Source organism: Pipistrellus kuhlii, unplaced genomic scaffold (genome assembly GCF_014108245.1).
Source record: "Pipistrellus kuhlii isolate mPipKuh1 unplaced genomic scaffold, mPipKuh1.p scaffold_m20_p_14, whole genome shotgun sequence".
Classification (NCBI taxonomy): Eukaryota; Metazoa; Chordata; class Mammalia; order Chiroptera; family Vespertilionidae; genus Pipistrellus; species Pipistrellus kuhlii.
Window position 1 is genome coordinate 30,512,790 of NW_023425449.1, and position 23,087 is coordinate 30,535,876.

The 23,087-nt window shown below is 40.7% G+C and overlaps 1 protein-coding gene and 3 non-coding genes across 6 annotated transcripts in view; all 4 read left to right on the forward strand.

Moving 5' to 3' along the window:
- The first annotated feature begins 210 nt into the window (after positions 1-210).
- On the forward strand, positions 211-304 carry TRNAY-GUA. Its single transcript has 2 exons — positions 211-247; positions 269-304. It is a non-coding gene; the product is annotated as a tRNA-Tyr (tRNA).
- Positions 305-807: 503 nt separating this feature from the next.
- TRNAY-GUA lies at positions 808-896 on the forward strand. Its single transcript is given in 2 exon segments — positions 808-844; positions 861-896. It is a non-coding gene; the product is annotated as a tRNA-Tyr (tRNA).
- A 135-nt stretch (positions 897-1,031) lies between these two features.
- Positions 1,032-1,104, forward strand: TRNAA-AGC. The gene has a single exon. It is a non-coding gene; the product is annotated as a tRNA-Ala (tRNA).
- A 5,801-nt stretch (positions 1,105-6,905) lies between these two features.
- Positions 6,906-23,087, forward strand: part of TRIM55 (tripartite motif containing 55) — a 41,071-nt gene continuing 24,889 nt past the window's right edge. Inside the window, exons 1-4 of one of the 3 annotated variants that reach the window (XM_045581446.1) lie at positions 6,906-7,727; positions 8,262-8,434; positions 13,057-13,222; positions 15,450-15,545. In XM_045581446.1, coding sequence (XP_045437402.1) covers positions 7,560-7,727; positions 8,262-8,434; positions 13,057-13,222; positions 15,450-15,545 — 603 coding nt within the window. In that variant the 5' untranslated portion in view covers positions 6,906-7,559. The remainder of the gene's footprint in view (positions 7,728-8,261; positions 8,435-13,056; positions 13,223-15,449; positions 15,546-23,087) is intronic. The other 2 variants (XM_036437045.2, XM_036437047.2) reach the window with 2 other exon arrangements.

The window sequence follows — 23,087 nt, forward strand, 5'->3', positions numbered from 1 at the left end:
AAGGGCGTCTCAGATACCAGAGTCGGACACCCCAGGTGAAGGGCTCCCGCGAGCAGAGCCTGACTACCTTTCTGCGCACGCGCACCAGGACGTTCCGCCCCGCCCCCTCTTCTGCCCCCGTATCACGCCTGCGCAAAGCCGCCTCTGTCGAAAGTTGGACGCCTCTCCTTTTTATATTGAGTCTCAGGAGGCGGACCCTGGCTGCCCGTCCCTTCGATAGCTCAGCTGGTAGAGCGGAGGACTGTAGCTGATTTCTGAATCATGAGTCATCCTTAGGTCGCTGGTTCGATTCCGGCTCGAAGGAGACAAGTGCCCTTTTTACTCCCTCCACCAACTTTCTGAGGTTTAATTCATTTCCACGGTTACATTTCCCTAATACACATTACATTAGAAAGAACATTTGGAATTTCTAGCACTTGCGTTCCAGTTTGGGCTCCCATGGGGAGCCTTTTCCGAACCCGGAAGCGGGCGTTGCAGTTCAAGTTCCGAGCGCGGCAGTGAGTCTGAGCTGGGCAGGAGGTGCCGGGACGCAGCCTTCGGTCTGTTTCCAAGTCGTCCCGGGCGTTTCCGGGCCCCTGAGTCTCTCGGAGAACCCAGCGCGGCCACGCCGGGGCTCCCGGGGCCTCGGACTTCGTCCTCAGCGTCCCGGCAGAGCGGACCCCCGGCTGCGGGAGGAGGTGGGAGGGCCACGTGGAAGGTTTTATGCTCCAGGGACCTGGGAATCGAAAGGAAACGTGGTAGAAAGTACACAAAAGCCAAGAAATATCTGGAAGTTATGAGAAGAGTCAGGACAGTGTTCCTTTGCTCCCTTCGATAGCTCAGCTGGTAGAGCGGAGGACTGTAGATGTAAATTCGCTGTCATCCTTAGGTCGCTGGTTCGATTCCGGCTCGAAGGAGAAGCACTTGTTTTGTTTCTTTGGCCTCAGTTGTGACGAACGAAGGTCAGGAATGAGATCAAAGATTGTTTATCTTTGTGACTACGTATGCTGACCTCTCTCTAGGGGAAGTGATAAGCCGCTCTCACCAGCAGTGGGGGATTAGCTCAAATGGTAGAGCGCTCGCTTAGCATGCGAGAGGTAGCGGGATCGATGCCCGCATCCTCCAGTTTTGTGTTTTTTTGGTTTTGTTTTGTTTTTCCCCTCTAACCTCGTTTTTCTTTCCGTTCTCAATTAAAATGTTGCTGAAACTCAGCCATAGGGCAAGTGAAGGGTGCAGCTAGTTTGAAGTTACCGCTCTATAAAACTTTCAGACGAGGGTTATGGGTGTTCGACATTTATCCTTCAAGTTTTAAAAGTTTAGACCCACTTATTTGGGAAGTTCACGAAATCGTGTTTTTTTGTTGTTTTGTTTTTCTCTCTTCTAAAATGGTGACAGATTGCAGTCACATCTTGCCATTTCAATTCCTTTGTGATTTCCGATTGATGGCTGCACTTCCAAGGGATTCATCCAGGTCTAAGCTGTCCGTCGTTAGAATAGTTGACAGATGGAAAATAAACACTAGCAAAAACAAACAAACAAACAAAAACCAGAGAACTTGCAAAAGTGTGTTGACTACTTTAAGTTTAGGTTGAGCTGTGGAAGCGAGGACTATTCTGCTCCAGCTCAATTGTGTACAGCAAGGTTGCTGGCTGTAGAGACAAATCTGAATATAAGGTAATGTGTATGTAAGGAGAGGTGACCAAATGGAGAACAGCCTGAACCCAGTGCTTGCTGATGGAGGAGAGTTCTAACGCCAGTTTTCTCCTGGGAAATAACTGTGGAGAGTTAAAGAGAGATCAGCACCAAGGGGATTTAATTTAATTAGAGGAAAGTTAAACAAAACACACATAGACTCACTGAAAGATTCAGAAATTGAGCAGAATACACACAAAAGCTCTTCTGGCAATAAGTTCTCCTTACCCTAATTTTCTAGAATACAGCCACACACACACACACACACACACACACACACACACACACACAGCTGTAGAACTCATACTGCAGTTCTAAACACAAAAATAAATCTTCTAGACAAAGGCAGAGGCATTATAATTTTTTTTTGAGGATTACAATTAACAAATGATCATTCTTTTATCCAATGTCCATTTTAGTGTTCCAGGCAATCTGTACATTTTAGTTACCAATATGTACATTCTGTTGTATTTTATTGGTATATCTTTCATTTTTTATATCATTTTATTCTTTTCAATAAAGTCTTTCAATGAAATGTATAGTGATTCACTTCAAATATACCCTCACCATTTGGGGGGGGAAAAGTAGGGTATCATTTTATCAGATGACATGTCCCAAATTTCGGGTGTTCTAGATGGCTGACAGGAGGAGCTGGCAGTGAAAATATAAATTACTAAAAGAACAAGAAATGATGAATAAGTCAAAAGAATGGGAAGGTATGCATCCAAAAATCCAGATGGAGAACACATGTTTAGGGCAGATGAGTGAGCAAGAATTTAAACAAGATCTCAGTATCAGCAACTCGGATGTGGAATGGAATTCATGACAAAGTGGGATTTATTCCAAGAATATAATAGTGGTTCAACATTCCAAAATCAACATTAACCCATCATATTGAACAGACTAAAGAAGAAAATCCACATGATCATTTCAATAAATGCTGAAAAGTATATATTTGACAAAATAAAACATCCGTTCCAGATTTTTAAAACTGTCAGTAAACTTAGAAAGGAAGAGAACTTCTTCAAACTGATAAGGAGCATCAATGAAAAACACGGCTAACCCTATGCTTGATGGTACGAATGCTTCTCTTCCAAGATCAGGAACAAAGCAAGGATGTCCATTCTACGGTTTCTAGTGAGTGTAATGAGGCAAGAGAAATGAAGCAGAACACTTTTAGATTAGAAAGGAAGAAGTGAAACCATATCTATTTACAGATATCTCATGTTTTAAAAAATATGGATCACATGTTAAAAATGATAATAGTTTATAGTTTGGGGGTTAAGTAGACTATATTAATGAAACAATTCCATTTGTTTCTGATTTTCAATGTGGCTACTAGAAATTTAAATCATGCATATAGCTCATATATGTCACTCAGATCTTATTTCTATTGGATAGTTAGATCAGTGAGATAGGCAAGGGCCAAATCAGGCCTTAGGGACCACAGGGAAAATTAATATCTTTCTCCTAGAGGTAATATGACCATTAATGGGATCTAAGTAGGGAGTGACATATGAGAATAGATTGCAGAAGGCAAGAGTGAATTCAGAGAAATTAGGACACTGGGGTGGAGGGGAGATAGGGAGGAATTATATATACTGAGGACAGAGTCAAGGAGGGCCTGGAGCCAAGGTAAGGAGTTCAGACATGGCCAATGGGAAGCCTTAGCTAAAATATTTGCTTGTTTTTGGTAGTCACTGTTTATTTCTGGCATGTGGATTATGCCAAGGAATATTCAGAGGGAAGTACGATATGTTGGTTTTCAAACATTTCTTCAGAGATATTTATGATGAAGTAAAATTTATAAACAACAGATTTGGAAAAGTGGTAATTGTCAATATGGGGGGAAAAAAATAAAGCTTTCAGCCAGAAGTCTGCAAACTATCTAATGAAAGAAATGCCATAGTGTTGGCTTCTGTTAAGTACTTCTCAAAGTAGTTCATTTCTCTTTAATTTTAGATTTTGTAAATTTTTTTTTCACTAAAACATTTAAAACCACATATACAAACTGTCTATTGGCAGATAGACAGCTAAAATGAAAAAGATTGATACTGGAGACAGAAGGAAATGCTCTGTATTTTCTAGATGCCATGAGTTGAGTCCTCGCTGCTTTACTTCAAACCATATCTATGTTTTACTTCCCTTTAGCTCTATCTGACCATCAGTTCTCTGTTTTGTTTGATGAATTACTCCGGTTCTTTGAGACCTATCTTTCATCCTCTGATTTACCTGGGCGATTGAGAAGCTGCTGGAGGAGGTGAGAACAGTGGTGGTTTTGCTTCAGCTTCTAAATGTCTAAACTCCTGCCCCAGTCTAGTGAGACTTAGGCATGATGGGCAGTTGGGGCTTCCAACTAATTGCTCCCATTTGGCTTCAACCCCTTGTCCTAGTGTGGGGAGGGATGGGATAGGTAAAGAGGAGGAAGTCATGTACCACCTCCTATAGAGTCCAGGATATCCTCAAGAGATTAAGCTGGTTTTCATGTCTACATGGAGGCCCAAGTCCACCCCTTATCCCAATGACTTGAACCAGATTTTAATTCTGATTCCATTCCAGAAATCTACCTGTCTCTCAGACTATGTGAATGATTTGGGAGTGGACTAAGATTTTCTGGTTCCTCCCTAGAACAGAGTGCTACTCCCATGTCCCATTCTCAGCTCACATGCCCACTTTACAATAGATTGCTAGTCTCTGAGAGTAGGGAGGATGGAGGAATGGAGAAAAGCAGATGAGGAGGAAAAGGAAATCATTACTCATCAACTTCACTCATATTTCTATGGGATTCTTTCTAGTTTCCTGTGTAGCCTCCAGAGCCAATTTTAAGAAACAGTAAAAGGCAGAGAGCAAGAAGGGGGAGAGGGGAAAAAAGGAGAGGTTAGGGACCAATTCTACGTTAAATAATCAAATTGGGAATTCTCTATGTCAAAATTAATACTGTTTCAGAGGGGAGGGGGGTTTCCTTACTAATTCTGCTAAATTATAATAGGTTCTGAAGTACTCTCACTTATCGATAAGAGAACTGAAATACAGCTAGGTGAGGTCAGTTGCCTGAGATCACAAAGCAAGAAGGCCATCAGCGCTGAATAGGCCTGTCTCTGACTCACTGCAGCTTCCTACATCATTGCTCAGTTGCTCAGACTCAGGGCATCTGAGTCATCTCTGTGAGTTCTACTTGCGTCGTCAACCCAAGTCCATTTCCTCTTTCCTTCCCTACTGCCATGGCCTGTGACCTTCCACCCATGCTATTGGCAAAACCTCTCATTTGGTCTTTAGCCAGTCACTATCACTTTTATCTGTTCCAACCACCACTGTGAGACTATAATCTAGCCAATGCACAGCTCTCATGGAAACATCCCTCTGAGAAACTTTTAACAATTTTCTGTTGTCTAATTTATTAAGTGTTGAAAACCCTTTAGCCTGGTGTGCCTGGCCTGCCAATGAGCCAGCACTGTGCTCTGCACTCCAGCCCAAAGCATCATACAACTCTGGGCATTCCCAGCTCTCCTGTGCTCACAGTCTTTGCTTCTGTGCCTTCTCTTAGGAAGCCCCACCTATGACCCACCTAAATTCCTCAGTGGATCAATTCAAATGCTATCCCACCCATGAAGTCCTCCTAACTCCTCCAGCTCTGAAATTCTGTAGCTCTTTAAAAGATGTTGTCCTGTACTCTGGTTCTGCATATGCAGGCCTCATCTCTACTATTAGACTGAGCTCCTTGAGGACAATGACCTGTCTACTTCGTCTTTCAATTCCCAGAGCCCAGCACAATGGAAATACATGATAAATACTCAATGAATGTTTTTTGAAAGAATGAATTCCTCTTATAAGGATAAACTCTGCTATACTATAGTATATCATTAGCTTAAGTGCTTTTCTTTCTTTATTATTATTTTAAAATATATTTTTATTGGTTTCAGAGAAGAAGGGAGAGGGAGAGATAGAAACATCAATGATGAGAGACAATCATTGATTGGCTGCCTCCTATAACCCCACCTCTCACCCTACTGGGGATTGAGCCCACAACCTGGGCATGTGCCCTGACCAGGAATCAAACCATGATCTCCTGGTTCATAAATTTATGTTCAACCACTAAGCCACACCAGCTGGGCTAAGTGCTTTTTTTTTTTTTTTTTTTTTTTTTTTTAGGTTGCAAGGGCTTTTAGAATAGAAACTTTATTCTATTGTGCTCAGACCTTCATAGCTCACACAATGATAAACACAATTAACTGCCCAGGCTGACTGAATTAAAACAGTAAAAGATTCTATCAATTCCCTTCTTCACTATAGTTGCTAAATAGGTATTTAAAAGAATAATAAAATTCTCCAAAGATCCCTGATATGATTATGAATATATATAACTTATTATTAGTTAATGGAGCTTTTTAGATTCTCAATAAGCTCTCAGTAAACACAGCATTAAGACCACACTTAGCCAGTCACACCTACCTAGTCTCTACCGGTAATTAAGTGCACATCAGGGATATGTTAACAAAGTATCCTCATTGTTTGAGGTTTTTAAAATCAAAGAGGAATGAAGCTGCAAATTCATCACATAAAAAATAGACATGCATTTCTTTTCCAGTTTTAATCTAATTTAAAATTTTTAATGAAATATATATTAATGAAACAGTTGTTTCACAAAAATCTTGGCAACTAACAGACCAGACCAAGAATATCAGAAACCACCAGGAAACTAGCATTTAAAAAATCAACTTGGAGGACAAAGCAAATGCAAAGGGGTATAGGTATTTCAGACCAGATAAGAAACAGGTATGAAAGCAAGACTTCATTTTCCCGTTAGTTGGCAATGGCACTGATATCTGTCACCCATCATATGTCAAAATGAGATAATGGGTCTGCCTACCCCAGATGCCAGTTACTACCTCATTATTGACAGTCATTGCATACTTTTTTAACCTTTCAAAGATTGTTCCCTTTTCTTTGTATTTTGGGGTGTGTATAGGGGTGGGAGAGAGGGTACAGGATGACAAAAGGTTAAGGAAGAGGAAAATCAATGTAAAACAGAAAAGAACACAATGGAGTTTTATTACACAACTTTTAAAAAGAATTGAAGCATCCACTGTTATTTGGTTTTGTGTGTGTGTGTGTGTGTGTGTGTGTGTTTGTGTCTTTTTTGTGTTTTTGTGGTTTTTTGTTGTTGTTTTTTTTTTACTTTGTAGACACTTTCATAGTGAAAAGATTTGAAATCAGCTTTTAAGTTAGAATGTGTTCCATACCACAACCCTTGCGAAGATGTAATATTTAACACTGAGCAAGTCTTTTCGATGATTGTCCTTATGAAGGTAGGATAATGATTTTCAAGGAATGGTTTATTTTCACTTGAGATGATAACTCACTCTCTAAATTCTCAGGACAGAAATGTCATTCATTTTACAGTCAGGCTCTTGCCTGGGCTGCATTTTTCCTGGGCTCGGAGAAGCCCGTCACCACGTCCTCACCAAAGAATCACAGAGGGCAGGGCTCTGTGACTCCTCAGCATGCTTTTTCGCATTTGTTGTTGACAACTGTCTGCTTCGACCTCCTTCTCCTCACAACCCCTTCTAAATGGAGTTTGTAATCCTCCTTCCTACTCACTCTTTTCACTCCCTGGGGCAGGAATGTTGGCTCCTGTGGTCTGTCACCTGTCAAAATCTATCCTCCTGTCACTGGCTTATATGGGCAAGTCAGCCTTCTGTCACATGACCCCCCGCTGCTAAAAACAGCCCCAGCTCCCACTCCAAGCCTGGGCCTCAAACAATGTCCTCCACTGAAAGAAACATGAAGGACACTTGATCACACAATCCTTGGAATTATTTCCAGGAAGCACTTGTAGAGACCCTTCAGAGTACCCTTTCCCCAGCGGTGCACACTCTGACGGCTAGGAGATGAGCGCATCTTTGAATTATAAGTCTTTTTCCAAAGAGCAGCAGACCATGGACAACTTAGAGAAGCAACTCATCTGTCCCATCTGCTTGGAGATGTTCACGAAGCCTGTGGTCATTCTTCCCTGTCAGCATAACCTGTGTAGGAAATGCGCCAGTGATATCTTCCAGGTAGGTTTGTTTGGAATGTAGGGGTGGAAAAGATTCCTTGGAATCAAGTGCTTAACTTTAAGGTGAATTCCTTTAGAAAACTTTAAAAGGCTGCATTCATTTTCAAGAAAAAAAATTAATGATTTTCTTCGTGCTTTGCTGTTAGCCTCCTCTTATTTCAATGGTACGAATCAAATTGTGTGTGTGTGTGTGTGTGTGTGTGTGTGTGTGTGTGTGTAAATGGAATCTGTTTCAAATTTGTAAATTAATTACTATCCAATACATTAATGTTGGCGTTTCTGACTGGGAACTTTTGTTTATGAAAACACTGGATGGAAAATTACCTCATGGTGAAAATGATACATTGCAATTTACTGTGGATGGGAGCTGGGCCTGTGTTTTAGGACTACTTGCTGATAAGGCCCAAAGGGATTATCTTATGGCAAGCCTAAAGTAGAAGTTGATGTTGTTTGTAGTAACAGAGAATGAAGAGACATCTCAGAAAAGCTACCCATGGCATTTCTCAATTCCTCTTTTCTTGCTTGGCAAGAACAGGCCTCTAACCCATACTTGCCCACAAGAGGAGGCACCACGGTGGCATCAGGAGGCCGATTCCGCTGCCCATCCTGTAGGCACGAAGTGGTTTTGGACAGACATGGGATATATGGACTTCAGAGGAACCTGCTGGTGGAAAATATCATTGACATCTATAAGCAGGAGTCCACCAGGTATGGTTCTTCCATGTACCAAACCCACTGGAAGCTTGTTTTTATTTATTTGATTGGTTCTTTTAGTGGATCACTACACTGAAAGCTTGTTTAGCAATCACAGGCTAATTGCTTTATAGAAAAATGTTTTTCTAAATCAGTCTTTTCCAGTGGGATTGAGAGTTTGCTCATGGGAAGGGAGAAGGGAGATAGTAACCAAGCTTTTGTATCAATTTAAGAATGAAGTAATTCAATACTAATCTAGTCCACATGGTGACATTGAAAGAGGCATAATGCTGATCCACCCAAAGCTTTGTATTATACATTCAGTGTGGCCATTTCTGTACTTCACAGGATCTTTGTAGCTCCAGATTCAACATAGCCAAAAATTTATCGCATAAAACTTTATAGGAAATTACAGAAAAGGCATCTTCCCAAATAGTCCATTCCTAGTTCAGACAATCTCATCTTAAAATTATCTAGATGATAATAAAAACAAAATTCTCTAGCATGTCATGGAATTGACTCTGGAAATTGCAAGGCAAGATATAGTCTTTGCAATTAGTGTATAGATATACACTTTAGCAACTTAAAATGTAGAGACATGGGGGAAAAATAAAGATGGAGTTCAGGTTATGTTTCCCTATCTCTAGATTGCATACTCTATCATTTACCTATTGATTGATATGCAGTATATACATCTGATCATTTAAAGGGGATGTATATAGCTTCTTCTTCATCAAATCATATTGGCTACAGAGTTCTTTTCCTAGAGACAACACTGTGAGAATTCATTCCTAGAAGGCATGGTATGAAGAGCCCTTCTTCAATTGTATGCAGGTCAGGTGGGTCCACAAAGCTTGATAGCAATATTAAGACCATTTAGAAATGACCTCATTGTGATTCTAACTAGAAGGCATGTATTTATGGAACATCTGCATGCCTCTGAGAGCCTTGCACTCTTAGATGGAAAGCTGCTTTATAAATCGAACATACAATTAATATTATCACTATAGCTATTAGTTTCTGCTTATGATTCAAAACTAAATTAGATAGGATATAGATGGAACTGGGGAAGAAGAATGATTGCTGATGACATATTGCAGAGATACGTAGTCGACTATTTCCCTTGAGTCGAAAGTCTCTTGAGGAGAAATAAAGTCCTATTGTTGCTGTTGCTTGGATTTCATAGTATTTAATTAATTTAAAATGCAAATACACACACTATCTCTTTAAAAAAGTTAACCAGCGAATGAGTTATCAACCAGTATTAACAAAGTTTATATAATAACGGATTCCATGCCTACTACAGTACCATCCTACATGTTATAGTTATTGCAACGATTTTCCATTTTTCTACTTGCCAAAGCAAGACCTTGAAACATGTGAAATAATAATAGTTGTTATGAAGTCCAAAGAAGAGAAGAAGTTAAAACTTGTAGCATTAGTAAAACTACAATACACATTAGTTAACTATAAAGTCTGTGTGGTACATGTGTCAAAAATAGTGCCCAGCCGAAACCAGTTTGGCTCAGTGGTAGAGCGTTGGTCTGCGGACTGAAGGGTCCCGTGTTCGATTCTGGTCAAGGGCATGTGCCTTGGTTGTAGGGCACATCCCCGGTGGGGGGTGTGCAAGAGGCAGCTGGTCGATGTTTCTCTCATCGACGTTTCTGGCTCTCTATCTCTTTCCCTTCCTCTCTGTAAAAAATCAATAAAATATATTAAAAAAAAAAATAGTGCCCAGGTGAACAAATTGTATAAAAGCAATGAACCAAATGTCGAGCAATAAAGCTCATAACTGAGTGTACTAAGGGTATTTCTGTGATTATTGAATTCTTCTTATGCTGTTGTTTTTTAAACTTGAGAGTTGCCTTTGGGACATTTTTTATTTGGTAACAAAACCACAGGTTGCACAAAGGGTTCAGATAAATATTTGGGCAGAAACCCAGTTGTTCTCTAGTGGCTAGAAGCCTTGTCAGCTCAGAATCCTGAGTCATTTATAGCAAAAAAAAAAAATGAAAGAGATAAAATATATTAGGTGACTCTGGAATAACCTGGAATATACAGAATGAGATGAACCCAGCTCTGACCCACAGTCATGGGGGTTGGGGGCAAAAAGGGGAGAAGCTGGTGAACTTTGACCTCCTACAGAAAGGCTAGAAATTGTTGGTCTGGACAAAACTTGGCCTTTTTATCTAGAATTCTGCATGATGTTGAACTAGACACAGTTAGGGGGGAATGACAAGAGCAGGAACTAATTTTGCTGATATTAATAATAAACATAAAATTAACTTTAAAATATAGGAAGTAAAACTAATACATATAGCATATATGTCAACCACTGTTCAGGGTGCTTTACACATGGGTCATGTGTAATTCTTGAATTATCACAACAATCCTGTGAGGTTGTGGCTTATTATTATTATTATTATTATTATTATTATTATCTTATTAAAGTTTTGAATATTTTACTAATAGTAATCCATATGTATAATTTTAAACATTCAAATAGTACCACCAGACCTCTTGTTTTAGTAGGACTTCAACAGGAAACATAAATAAGCAAATGCAGCTGAAACTGGTTTGGCTTAGTGGATAGAGTGTCGGCTTGGGGACTGAAAGGTCCCGGGTTTGATTCCGGTCAAGGGCATGTACCTTGGTAGTGGGCACATCCCCAGTAGGGGGTGTGCAGGAGGCAGCTGATCGATGATTCTCTCTCATTGGTGTTTCTAACTCTCTATCCCTCTCTCTTCCTCTCTGTATAAAAATCAATAAAATATATTTTTAAAAAAGAAAAAAAAAGAAAGAAGCAATTTCTTAAAAAAAAAAAATGAACAAATAAACAAATGGATAGGTTTATTTAAATTCTGCCATATTTAATTAGCCCAGTTTTTAAATATGAGTAAAAGCTGAGCCTGAAAGAGGTAAAATTTTAACTTGCTTGAGGCCACGCAGCTACCACATGGAGAAGTTGAATTGGAATTAAGCTTTGACTCTAAAGGTGCTGCCTGAAATGCCTCTTTACGACCAGATGACCACCTTTCAGAAAACTCTAGGATGGTCACAGCAACCTCAGAGACCAGAGAGTGCAGTCTATGGACTCCTTGAGTCTAGCCTGCACTGAATGGCTAGGACCACTGCCAGCATTTGGCACTGAGCCCTGAACCACAACTGTGAGCTTGGCTACCCTCTTGTTAGGAAAGGGCATTTACATCTTTCTTCTACACACCATGCTTGTCGCAAGTTATATCTTTTAAGTTGTCTAAAGATTTTCATTACATACTCATAAGTGAGGAATGCTTGTGGGCCTACATTGCCACCTAAACAAGAAAAACCTAATAAGGGACATGAGAAGTAATTCTTAGTCTATGCAGTGTTTCCCAAACTTTTGACATATGTATACCCCTTCTATAATTTTCGTAATGCCGAGTACCCCTTGTACTCATGAGAACATAGAATTAGGCGCAGCTAAGCACAGTGAAGTGCATATCCCTACCAAACTCCGGTGCAACGTGTACCCCCACCAAACTCTTCCTGTACCCCTGGGGGTACGCGTATCACACTTTGGGAAATGCTGGTTGCATTATGAAAAAACAATCACAATAAAAAACTAAACATAGAACCTATGGCCATTTCCATGTCTTAAGTGACTGTATATACTGAATATACTTGAGATCATAATATCTAAGCCATGCTGACGGTTAGGGGAATATACAGAGTGCTATCATGCGCTATGAATTTTGGAAACTACAGGGGATTCCACAGCTAACAGGTTATCCTTAAGTAGCAATGACTTGTCACCCCTCCCTCATGGTTTCTTTATTGCTTGTTCATCTTCTTTCTAGCATTTACAAATCTGATGCTCCATTATTAGCTGGTATAGCTCAAACAGTTTTAGCTGTTGCTGACCTGCTGGGAAAACTAAAACTTGGGGATTATCTGTGAGATTTGCACTTCCAACGCTCACTATGTTCCAGAACAGTGTTTTGCATTTTTCGGATTGTCTATTGGGTATAACTGTTCACATTCCCTGAGCACATACTGCCCACTCCTAACCACTGCCAAGTCCTCAGGAAGTTATTTACATTTAACTTTCTGGGTTAATGGAAAAAATTCTCTTGAGAAACTGGTGTAGACAGTGCTGGAGCATGCTCCAGTGTTAACTTTCAGGACTTGCACTTGTTTTTTAAATTCTTTATTTTTTAAAGTATTACATATACTATTACATATGTCTCCTTTTCTCCCCATTAACTTCTCCCCATCACCCCCACCCTCCAGCACATCCCCTCACCCCCTCCTGACTGTGTCCATTGGTAATGGTTATATGCATGCATACAAGTCCTTTGGTTGATCTCTTACACACACACACACACACACACACACACACACACACACACACACAACATAACTTGAAATTTGCCATGCTGGGAATACTCAACACCACGGAAGTTGGCAAATGCTACAGATCAGTCTCCACCACCGCAGGCACATCACTATAAGGAAAATGAATTTGGAGGGTTCTGGGAGCCCTCTGGAATGGGTTGCTCTTGCGTACAGGAGCTAGTTGGGATTTGCAATGCTGATCACCCATTTTGGCTGTGCTCCATTGGGAGCTGACACATTTATCTGCTACCTCCTCCCAGACCAGAAAAGAAGTCCGACCAGCCCAGGTGCGAGGAGCATGAAGAGGAGCGCATTAACATTTACTGTCTAAACTGCGAGGTGCCCACCTGCTCTCTGTGCAAGATCTTTGGGGCACACAAGGACTGCCAGGTGGCTCCCCTCACTCACGTGTTCCAGAGGCAGAAGGTAATGGACTCCCTCCTGCCCCTCCTCTGCAGGCCCTTGAGACAGAAAGGATGTGGGAAGGGATGCTTTGTGCACCTGACTTCACGTTTGAGTCTCTGGAGGGTGGTGGGGAAGGCCAGAGATGGAAGGAATTCGGGAGTGGGGGTGGGCAGGGTAGAGGGGCAGTCAAGAGGGGTTTGGAGGGGAAGGGTTGCTGTTTTTGCACCCTTTGGAGGTTGCTGAAGATGAACAGTGTTACAGAAATCTGAGCTCCAGCTGCTCAAACAATTATCTGAAGTTCAGACTACAGATAAGAAAAAGATACCTTTTTATTCCAGCCACAGAATATTTTTCTTTATTTATCAACAAAATATTTCTTCCCCCTCCCCTCTCCACACACCTGCCTTCACCCCCACCCCCATCCCCGATTTCCTCTACTCCTAGTACAGGACAGATACAAGGAATGGCATTTCTTTAAGAACAATTTAAAACATTGGTGGGCCCCAGCTGGTTTGGTTCAGTGGATAGAGCATAAGCCTGCGGGATGAAGGGTCCTGGGTTGGATTTCAGTCAAGGGCTCATGCCTGAGTTGTGGGGTGTGGGGAATGCCATTCCTTGTGGCATTCCAGGTGTGGGGTGTGCAGGAGGCAACCGATCAATGATTCTCTCTCATTACTAAACTCTCTCTCTCTCTCTCTCTCTCTCTCTCTCTCTCTCTCTCTCTCTCTCTCTCCCTTTCTCCCCCCCCTATCTCTTCCTTTCTCTCTGAAATCAATAAAAACATATTTTAAAAATAAATAAAACATTGCTAGGCTGGCCTTCAACACTAGGTTAAACCCACCTTCTAGCATTTGCCTGAGGCCAGTCAATGGAAGGCCTGCTCTGAGTGCTCCCACCCCAGGGCCTCAGTCTCAGTCCCCTCATTCTGACCAAATGAAGCATCTCCACAGTTTACCAACAACCTGCCAATATAATCTCACCCATGGATAAGTAGGAACTTAACCATTTGTTCCAAATAAATATGGAGTCATGTGCTCAAATAGGTGTAGCCACTTTGGACACCTCCATTTTTTAAAATTTATTTTTTCTATTAGAATCAGAGATTTCACATTTGCTCAGTGTTTTACTGAGGATCAAATTTGGAAGCCAAACTTTTGGGCAACACCAGTTCCCACCAGTGAGTACTGCTAAAAATGCAGTATTTCATAAGGCCTCTATAACATTTATTTTTTAATCTAATTGTGATTTATTCCTCCTTTTCTTCTATCCCTAGTCTTAGTGTACTAGAACTTACTAGTACCAGTTTCACACTGCTTCCCTCAGAGCCCTGGAGACTCAGGTGGGATGAACAGAAGGATAGATGTCAGGACTACTATCCCACTCCTGTTTGGCCAAAATAGCTTCACCTTCATCCATTTATTCCATTTGAAGAAAGCGTTCTGCAGCTTTAAATTGTTTTTACAACCACTACTTTTGTCACTTAGAGTGTGAGTAAATTAGATACACATTTTGCCCAACATCATAGAGAAGTTAAAGGCAGAGTTGGACCAAGCAGGGAGATTTCTATGTTCCTTGTGCTCCTTAGCCAACCTTGGGAAGGGAGTAAGTACAAACAATGAAATCTCTTTGTGTCAAAGAGTCTAAGAGGAATTTCTCCTAGAACCAGTTGAATGTTAGTAGTTTCAAGTTACATTGTAGTGACTTAGTCTAGTACATGATTATGTGTACACCTAGCACATAGAAGGTGCATGGTAAATATATGTTGAATAAGTATAAGTAAAGAAGTATAAGTGAATAGATAAATGAGTAATCACTATATACATTTCCCTAGTAAAACTAATCCTTAGCTGCACTCAGCAAATCATTTATTTTCTGTTCCTGATGTTACATATGGGCTCCATTCAATTTATAAACAATACTTAGAATTCTTTAGCTTCAATATGCTATTTTCTATCTATGGCCTATAATTATCATTCTTAATGTTTTTAACAGGGTCACAATCTGGTAAGAATTTGATGAAAGATATGAATTCTCTTTCCACACAAATGCATTTCTATACTCATCCATACAGAATTTATTTACAAGATTAGGAAGTTCACAGACCTCCTGAGACTCTCTGTTCCTCCTTTGGGTTTTATGGATCCTAGGACTAGGTTAAGAACCCATGAGGACAATACTATGATTAATTCACAACCAGTGCTGACTAGAAAACCCCTAAGATCTTGCACCCCTCTTTTCTCTTCATTAGTCTGAGCTCAGTGATGGCATTGCTGTCCTTGTGGGAAGCAATGATCGAGTCCAGGGAATGATCAGCCAGTTGGAGGACACCTGTAAAACTATTGAGGTAAGTAAGACTCCACAGAAGTATAACTTAAGACTGAACTCCTAAGGGCATGGCTTTCTTAGCACCACACTAGAAAACCATTTCAATCTCCCCTTATAGAAGGACCTCATTCCTGATACGTCTCTAAAATATTCTCCTCCTATAATTTTACCACACCTACTAGGTTTTTGTTATATGCATTGTTCTTCTTGTTCAACCCATTTTGAAAGATTAGCTACAGGGAAAGTAATTCCCCGTAATGAAAATGAGTGTTGTCAATCTTTGTAACACAATTTCTTTGTGGAAATATAAATTGTCTTAAGAAATGTAAGTGCTTTAGGAATTCTTGTTCTAGTTTAAGCTGCATATCTGTGCTCTGACAGTGGGGCTGCAAAAGGCCAGCAGGAAGAGAGATCTGCCTGATTGTGCTTAGGGAATGGCTTAGTAACTGGGAGCTCATGGAGGCCCAAGTTCTGGTTTGTTCAACTCTATTTGCCCTCTGCATGGCCCAGTAACTGGCACATAATAAACACTCAATGAAAACTTGATGAACAAGTGAATGAATGACTGGCTATTTAGTTCAGACTTAGGTTTGACATGTTAAAAACATGGGAAATCCACTTTTCCCCCAAGGTCAATTACAAACTGTGTAATTGCTGAAGGCAAAATGCTGGAAGCTAAAAAGGTTTAGCTTTGTAGCAAATATCTTTTCAAGACTTGAAGATTCACAGACTAGTTAAGCCATGCTGCAGAGAGACAGGTGTAAAACATTTATGTCTCTGGCCCTGTACTCTGTAGCCATTTATTCCTCCCTCTCTGTTCAAAGTTTTAGGGTAATTTGTTTTTTAGTTGGACTTTAGGTGCAGAGAGTTGAGGCATTGTACTGCTCAGTTCATGGCTTATTGTCTTCATATTTGTTGGCAAGGCCCCTCTTGTTACCTATTTATTTCCTTTTATCCCTATTTTGCACTCCTGTTCTCTTCTCTGTAAATAACCATTCTAACATGCTTGATGTTCCATTTACCTGTATCCTTATAAAATATGCATTGTTTTATATGCATGTCTTTTAATTTTATAAATGGCATTGTGTTGTATTTCTCATTCTGCTTCTTACTTTTAAAAAACTAAGCACATGTACATTCAGTCATTCAGTTTTCTCCTCTATAAAAGTGGAGTAATCATAGTACCTACTTCATAGTTACTGTGAGAAATTAAAGGAGCATAAGCAAATGCTTAGCATGGTGCCTGGCATATGGTGAGTGCCCAGCAAATGCCCTAGTCTTATTATTTTATTATTAGAAAGGCACATCCTATCAAAAGCCAAAGGCCAGTTCCTAGGTGATGACTTTAAGATATTGGCCATAATCATCTCATTTTAAATTTACAATTCATGAAAATTAATCTTCTCTCTTCTCAACACTCATATTCCTGTGAAAACCCATAAATCTGGGATCCATTTATAGAAGAAAAATTTTCTCTTGGTGAAAAGCCCAAACAGACTCTGAAGTGGACAATATTAACTTTTTACTTTTTACTTGTTTATAGTAAAGACAATCAAATACAACTCAATCAATAAGCCATGCGTCAGCACTCCAGTGTAGTGCCACACTGAGTCTTGAGTGTATAAATAGGAGTGTGTTGCTTGTGGGCCAGTGAGATAATCTCTATACTTGTCTCTGCTTGGCCTTCATCAGAGATACCTCTATTATGGGAGGGCTTTCTGTGAGGGACGTTTAGGTAGGGGACACATACACGAGAAAAGTCCTGTGAGTCAGGACAGTTGGCCTTGAGCAAAGCCAGTGTCAGAGGACACTGAGAGGGCACGGAGGGATTAGACAACAGTTTTGTTCCAGGGAGCTCAGGTGCAATAAGAAGCGGTTGTTTTTATTTCCACTGAGAACAAGACTAGAAGGAACAGGAATGAAGTTATGTTAGCAGAACGGATTTAGTGCAGATATCAGGAAGACCTTCCTGGAAGCCACCATCAGAATTATTATCTCTATATTACTGATAAAAACATTCCTCAAACATAGTACTTTTATAAATACTTTCACAGGTTATTAGAGGATGTATGTGATTGTCTCCTGGAAGCTTCAAGAAGAGACTGCAAATTGGCAGGAGTCTTTTTTGTTGTTGCTAATCCTCACCTGAGGATATTTTCCCATTGAATTTATTTATTTGTTTGTTTATTTATTTATTTATTTATTTATTTATTTTTAGAAAGAGTGGAGGGGGGAAAGGAGAGAGAGAGAGAGAGAGAGAGAGAGAGAGAGAGAGAGAGAGAGAGAGAGAGAGAGAAGCATTGATATGAGAGAGACACCTCTATTGGTTGCCTTCCATCTGAGCTCAGGGATCCATTCTGCAACAGAGGAACATGCACTTGACTAGAATCAAACCTGGGACCCTTCAGTCCACAGGCAAGACTATCTACTGAGCCAAACCAGCTAGGGTGGCAGGAGTCTTAAAAGTGCCTATCTCTTTTATCTGTTTATTTCAACTCTAGGGTTTTATCTTAAGAAAATCCGATGAAAAAGTGGTATATAAAACAATATGGAATGTATATATTAAAAAATAAGCCCATATTCATCTATGGGGGGAGGGGGAACTCCAGGTTAAGAGCAGTGAATAGTGGGATCACAGACAATTTTCAATGCCTTCCTTATATATTTCTGAATTCCACATTTTTCTAAAGCAAGCTTGACATTTTTAATAACCAATAAAACAAGTAAGGGTGAGTGAATGAATGAGTGAACATGGCTCAGATAAGCACAGTTCCTTCAGATCAGTTTAGGTGGCTTATCAGGAAATGCAGGGATTGGCTCAGAGCCCCATGGAAGTATCTGATTTTGGGATTCTTACTTGAAATACAGTGGGGTGTGCAGGAGGCCCTGAGGATAGAGACGCTGCCACAAAATGGTCACATTGTGCACGCATGTAATCTCTAAGGTGCTCTCCTGTAGAGGTAAAACTTTATCAGTGGGCAGAGCACCCACGGCTCTCTTCCTGCTGGCCCAGAAGCCAGCTAGTGAAGCACACAGGGTCCTTGGCTCAGGTGAAATTGTCCTACCCTACCAAACAGGTCAGGGTCCCAAAACTCCTGTGTCCCTGTTCAGCCTGGGGTTGTTTCCCTTTCTGGCTCTGCTCACCACCTGCTGGAAAGCCTATGGTGGCTGTGGACCAAGAGGTGGGGAGCTGTTGTTAAAGAATTCTCCTTTCTGATTGGTGAGGAACTCCTGAGGGACAGGAAACGGAGCAGCCCCTGGAGTGGGCTCTGTCCTTCCCTAATTACTTGCCTCTCCCCACAAGGAGCCTGACATCTGCCCTTTGGTCAAGTGTCCATTCCCTTTACATGTCTAATTCTGTCCCTAGTCATGCAGTGTCTTGCAGAGCTGGTCGGGGCAGGCACCTGGCCCAGGACTGGCTCTGGCGAGCTGCTGAGCTTAGGAGAAATCACATTGTGGACTCCTTGTTATTCTTTAAAAGTAATGTGTTCAGTTGAGGTGAGTTCCCATTGATGAGAGTGGCATGGTCACAGAAGGGCAGTCAGAGCTGTGTGAGAAGGGGAGTGGCGTTTTCCCTGTTGCTGTGTTCTGATGATGGATGAAAGAGCCTTCAGTCCTTCTTGCCCTCCTGGCTGGTATGGCTTAGGCTGGGGCATTCCCAGGGCTCTGTATTGCAAGGGAATGGTCTGGAGCTACCTATCCTCACCTTACCAGGCCCAGAGATGTCCTGGGACAGGCTGGGACTGAGGAGGGGGACTGCTAGTGAGAGTGGAGAAGTGTACTTTGGGAGCTCTCTGTTTCCAGAAAAATGTGCTTGACTTTCATTCTTCATCTCTAGAAAATGTAACTTCCCCCATATAGTTTTTATAAATGGCACTTATCCTATATCACTGGACCCCAAGAGAGCAGACAATTAATATTGGCCTTCCTGAGGCTAGTGGGCAAGCAGGCTAGAAATAATCCTGTTTACCTGGATGCCTGTCTAGAGGAAACAGCCACAAATTGAATAATATATATTTGATTTTGAACATTAGCAATATCTGAAAAGTGTCAACTTTAATAAAATTCTCTAATAATTTTTCAGTGAGAAAAAAATCCACCATATTTCCAAAATAGTGATTTTACCCAAACACCTTTGAAATATTGTCCATGACTACAATAAGAATCATTTTAATAAGCATGCCCTAATTTTTTAAGCAGTATTCAAGTGGCAATATAACATGTGCTTAAAAGAACATATTTCAGAGTTTGATTTTCATTGTATATTTTTGGGAGGGTGACACTGGTTAACAAAATTATGGAGGTTTCAGATGCACAATTCTACAACATATCATCCATACACTGTATTGTGTGTTCATCACCTCAAATCTCCATCCATAGCCATTTATCCCTCCTTACACTCTTCTCCACCTCCCCACATCCCCACCTCCCCTCAGCAATCACCAAACGTTAGTGTCCATGAGGTTTTTCTTTTTTGTTCCATCTCTCCACTCCCCCAGCCCCTACACCCCCCTTCCGCCCCGTACCCCGGACAGCTGTTAGCCTGCTCTTTATTTATGAGTCTGTCTTTATTTTGCTTGTTAGTTCATTTTGTTCATTAGATTCCATATATGAGTGAAATCATATGATTCTTGTCTTCCTCTGACTGGCTTATTTCACTTAATATAATGTTTTACAGGTCCATCCATACTGTCACAAGGGGTAAGATCCCCCCCCCCCCCCCCCCCCCGAGCAGTATTCCATTGTGTAAATGTACCACAGCTTTCTCCCCCCCCCCCACTCATCTCCTGATGGGCACATGGGCCACTTCCAAATCTTGGCTATTATAAATAATGCTGCAATGGACATAGGAGTGCATATCAGAGTTTAATTATGGCACTGTCACTTCACTATACGACCCTGGACAAGGAGTTACTTCAGCTCTCTGTCCCTTAATTTCTTTAACAATACACTGGGGATAATAATGTCTTCTTTGCAGCATGGTCGTGATGACTAAATTGGTGTAAGAGGCACAGGCCAGGGACTCGATGAGTGTTACCTTGTATCATCCTCAGAGTCATTTTATTCTAATGATGTTCATGATCATTTAAACCACTGGAACATCTGTAGCAACTTTTAAAAAGAGTCAGAATAAGCATGTCAGGCTCTTGGTCGATTATGATAGGAGGGTGAAGCAACTCCCTGCAGAGGAAATGTTTGAGAATGAATGGAAGTTCTATCTTTATCTAGGAATCTTTATGGTAACTCAAAATATTGGCAAGCAAGGGAGACTGACCCTCTTCCGGAAAACATACTGACTACCCAGAGCACATGGGACTGAATTAAACAGCTGCTCAGCTTGCCCCAGTCTCGTGGCTTTTACTGAACCATGGGGCTTGAGTCAGGATGGGCTCACCTGGCCCTCAACCTCCAGGGAGATTACTCAAAGAACTTTTAAATGATCAGAACAAATCCACAAAACCCCTAATGCCAAGAACTCCAGGAGTAAACATTAGAATTTTCATAAATTATAACATTATTTTTCTAACATGAAGTGGGGGCAATACAATATGGTAGGAGGGAAAAAAGCATAAGTTTGGGAATCTCGAGGCCCAAGGCCATTGAATAGAGTTGTTCCACTGAACACAGCACAGAGGCCGATGGCTGGGGAAGGGCTGAACTCCAGCCCATGTGCCTGGAGATACAGTGTCTTTCTACCGTGTCCGTCTCTTTTCCAGTGCATTTCTAGCAGAGACCTGGGCTCTCATCCTAGTGCTTGTAATGGGCCTTTATAAGTGAGGAGTTGTTTCTTTGAGAGAATCTTCCTACATTAATATAGTTCTTTCTCTAGTATTATTAACCTGCTGTATACTTTTCAAACCTTCATTTTTGCTTATTGAAGGGAATTTTGAAGCACTGTATTTCAAGCAAAGCTGGGTGGGCACTTACAGACCCAGAGCTGTATCTGGAATGGAGGAACGTGGTAGACACATGAAAACTGGAAGGCTTGGCAGAGCCAGTTGCTCAATGACAAGTGGTGGGGCTAAAAGCTTATCTTCAGCTCTATTTTTGTCACAAAGCCATGCTCCTTACATGGTAAGAGCAGTGGTCACAACTGTCTCAGGTTTTTTTCCTATCGTGACCATGGCACAATGCCAAGCTGACATTGCAGGGCTAAAGCATGCAATTTATATCTTAGGGCTATAAATGACCATTTTGAAACTCGCCAGGAATCAAAAGAGGCATTTGATATATAAAGAGGCATTTCATAAACTAAAATATTGGAGCTGTAGAGAAAGAAGGAATCTGAGCAACTATTTAATCCCATCCCTTAATGTACAGATGAAGAGAGAAAAAAACAAAACTATTCTGAGGTAAAATGGTTTCCTTAGGGTTGCATAGTGATTTTTTTTTCTTTTTTCTTTTGAGCATTGAATTAAGAAGAGGCTTGGGATATCCAGTTAAATACCCATTTTTTTTGGAACAGAACAAAATAGAAACTTTTGAATGAGGACTGACCATTCCTAGATTACATTCATTCATTTAATCATTCACACCATATTTCTCACGTGGGCATTGTCTGCACAGGTAATGCTGGGAAAATATTGGTGAACTAAACAGAGGAAGCACCTGCTTTTCAGGAAGATATTATTCTAGTAGAAGAAATAGAGAATAAACACATGAATAACAAGATCATTTCAGACAGCAATAAGTGCTTGGGGATAAAGTGAGCTGCTGAAAGTCTAGCCATGGGGTAGCATTTCCTGAACTGTAAAGTATAGGCAAATAATAGTTGCTATGAAAATGATAGCAATTTTATTTTTAAAAAAAATCAAAGTGTAAATCATTAAAAAAAAAAAAACAGAATAGAAGTAAAATAACACGTGGTATTCCACTTAAGCCACTAAATAAAAATTATATTGGCCAACTTAGTGATCTAATCTTTGACCTGAGAGAATACACTAGCCATGACACATGACTTCACATTAGCCTCACTGAAAAGAGTGTTCTTACACATATTAAATCAGGTAGGAGAAAACTTTTATGAAATAAAGACATTCTGCTAGTATTACATACTAATATAATACTCATTATTATGAATGTTTTAAGTGCACAATTCATTTTAGAAAAATAAGCTAGAAACCATCATATAGTCACAGTAAGCAGTCTAGCATCTGAACATCAAAGGCATATTTCAGGAATGCAGTGAACACATAGTTGCTTGTAAGCTTAAAACAGGAGGTAATACAGAGAAAGTAAGTTTGATTGGGAAGCTACTAACAGGGTTCAGTTCTTAGGCTGCAAAATAGTCTAAATCTTGAGCTAAAGGGCTGGAAATGGATGGGATAGGGTAAGTCCAGCAATTTTCATGACTGGACATGCTGTGTGGGCCCCTGTCCTATTATTTTGACAGCTACCAAGACTATACATTTTCATCCCCTCCTGTATTCCTCCTGTTCATCCTTTTTGACCAAATTTGGGAACCACTTCCTGAGCTAATATCACCATCCTCATCCTGCTCCCCTTAAATATCCTCCACCCACACAAAGCACATGTGTCAAACACAAGGCCCGCGGGCCAA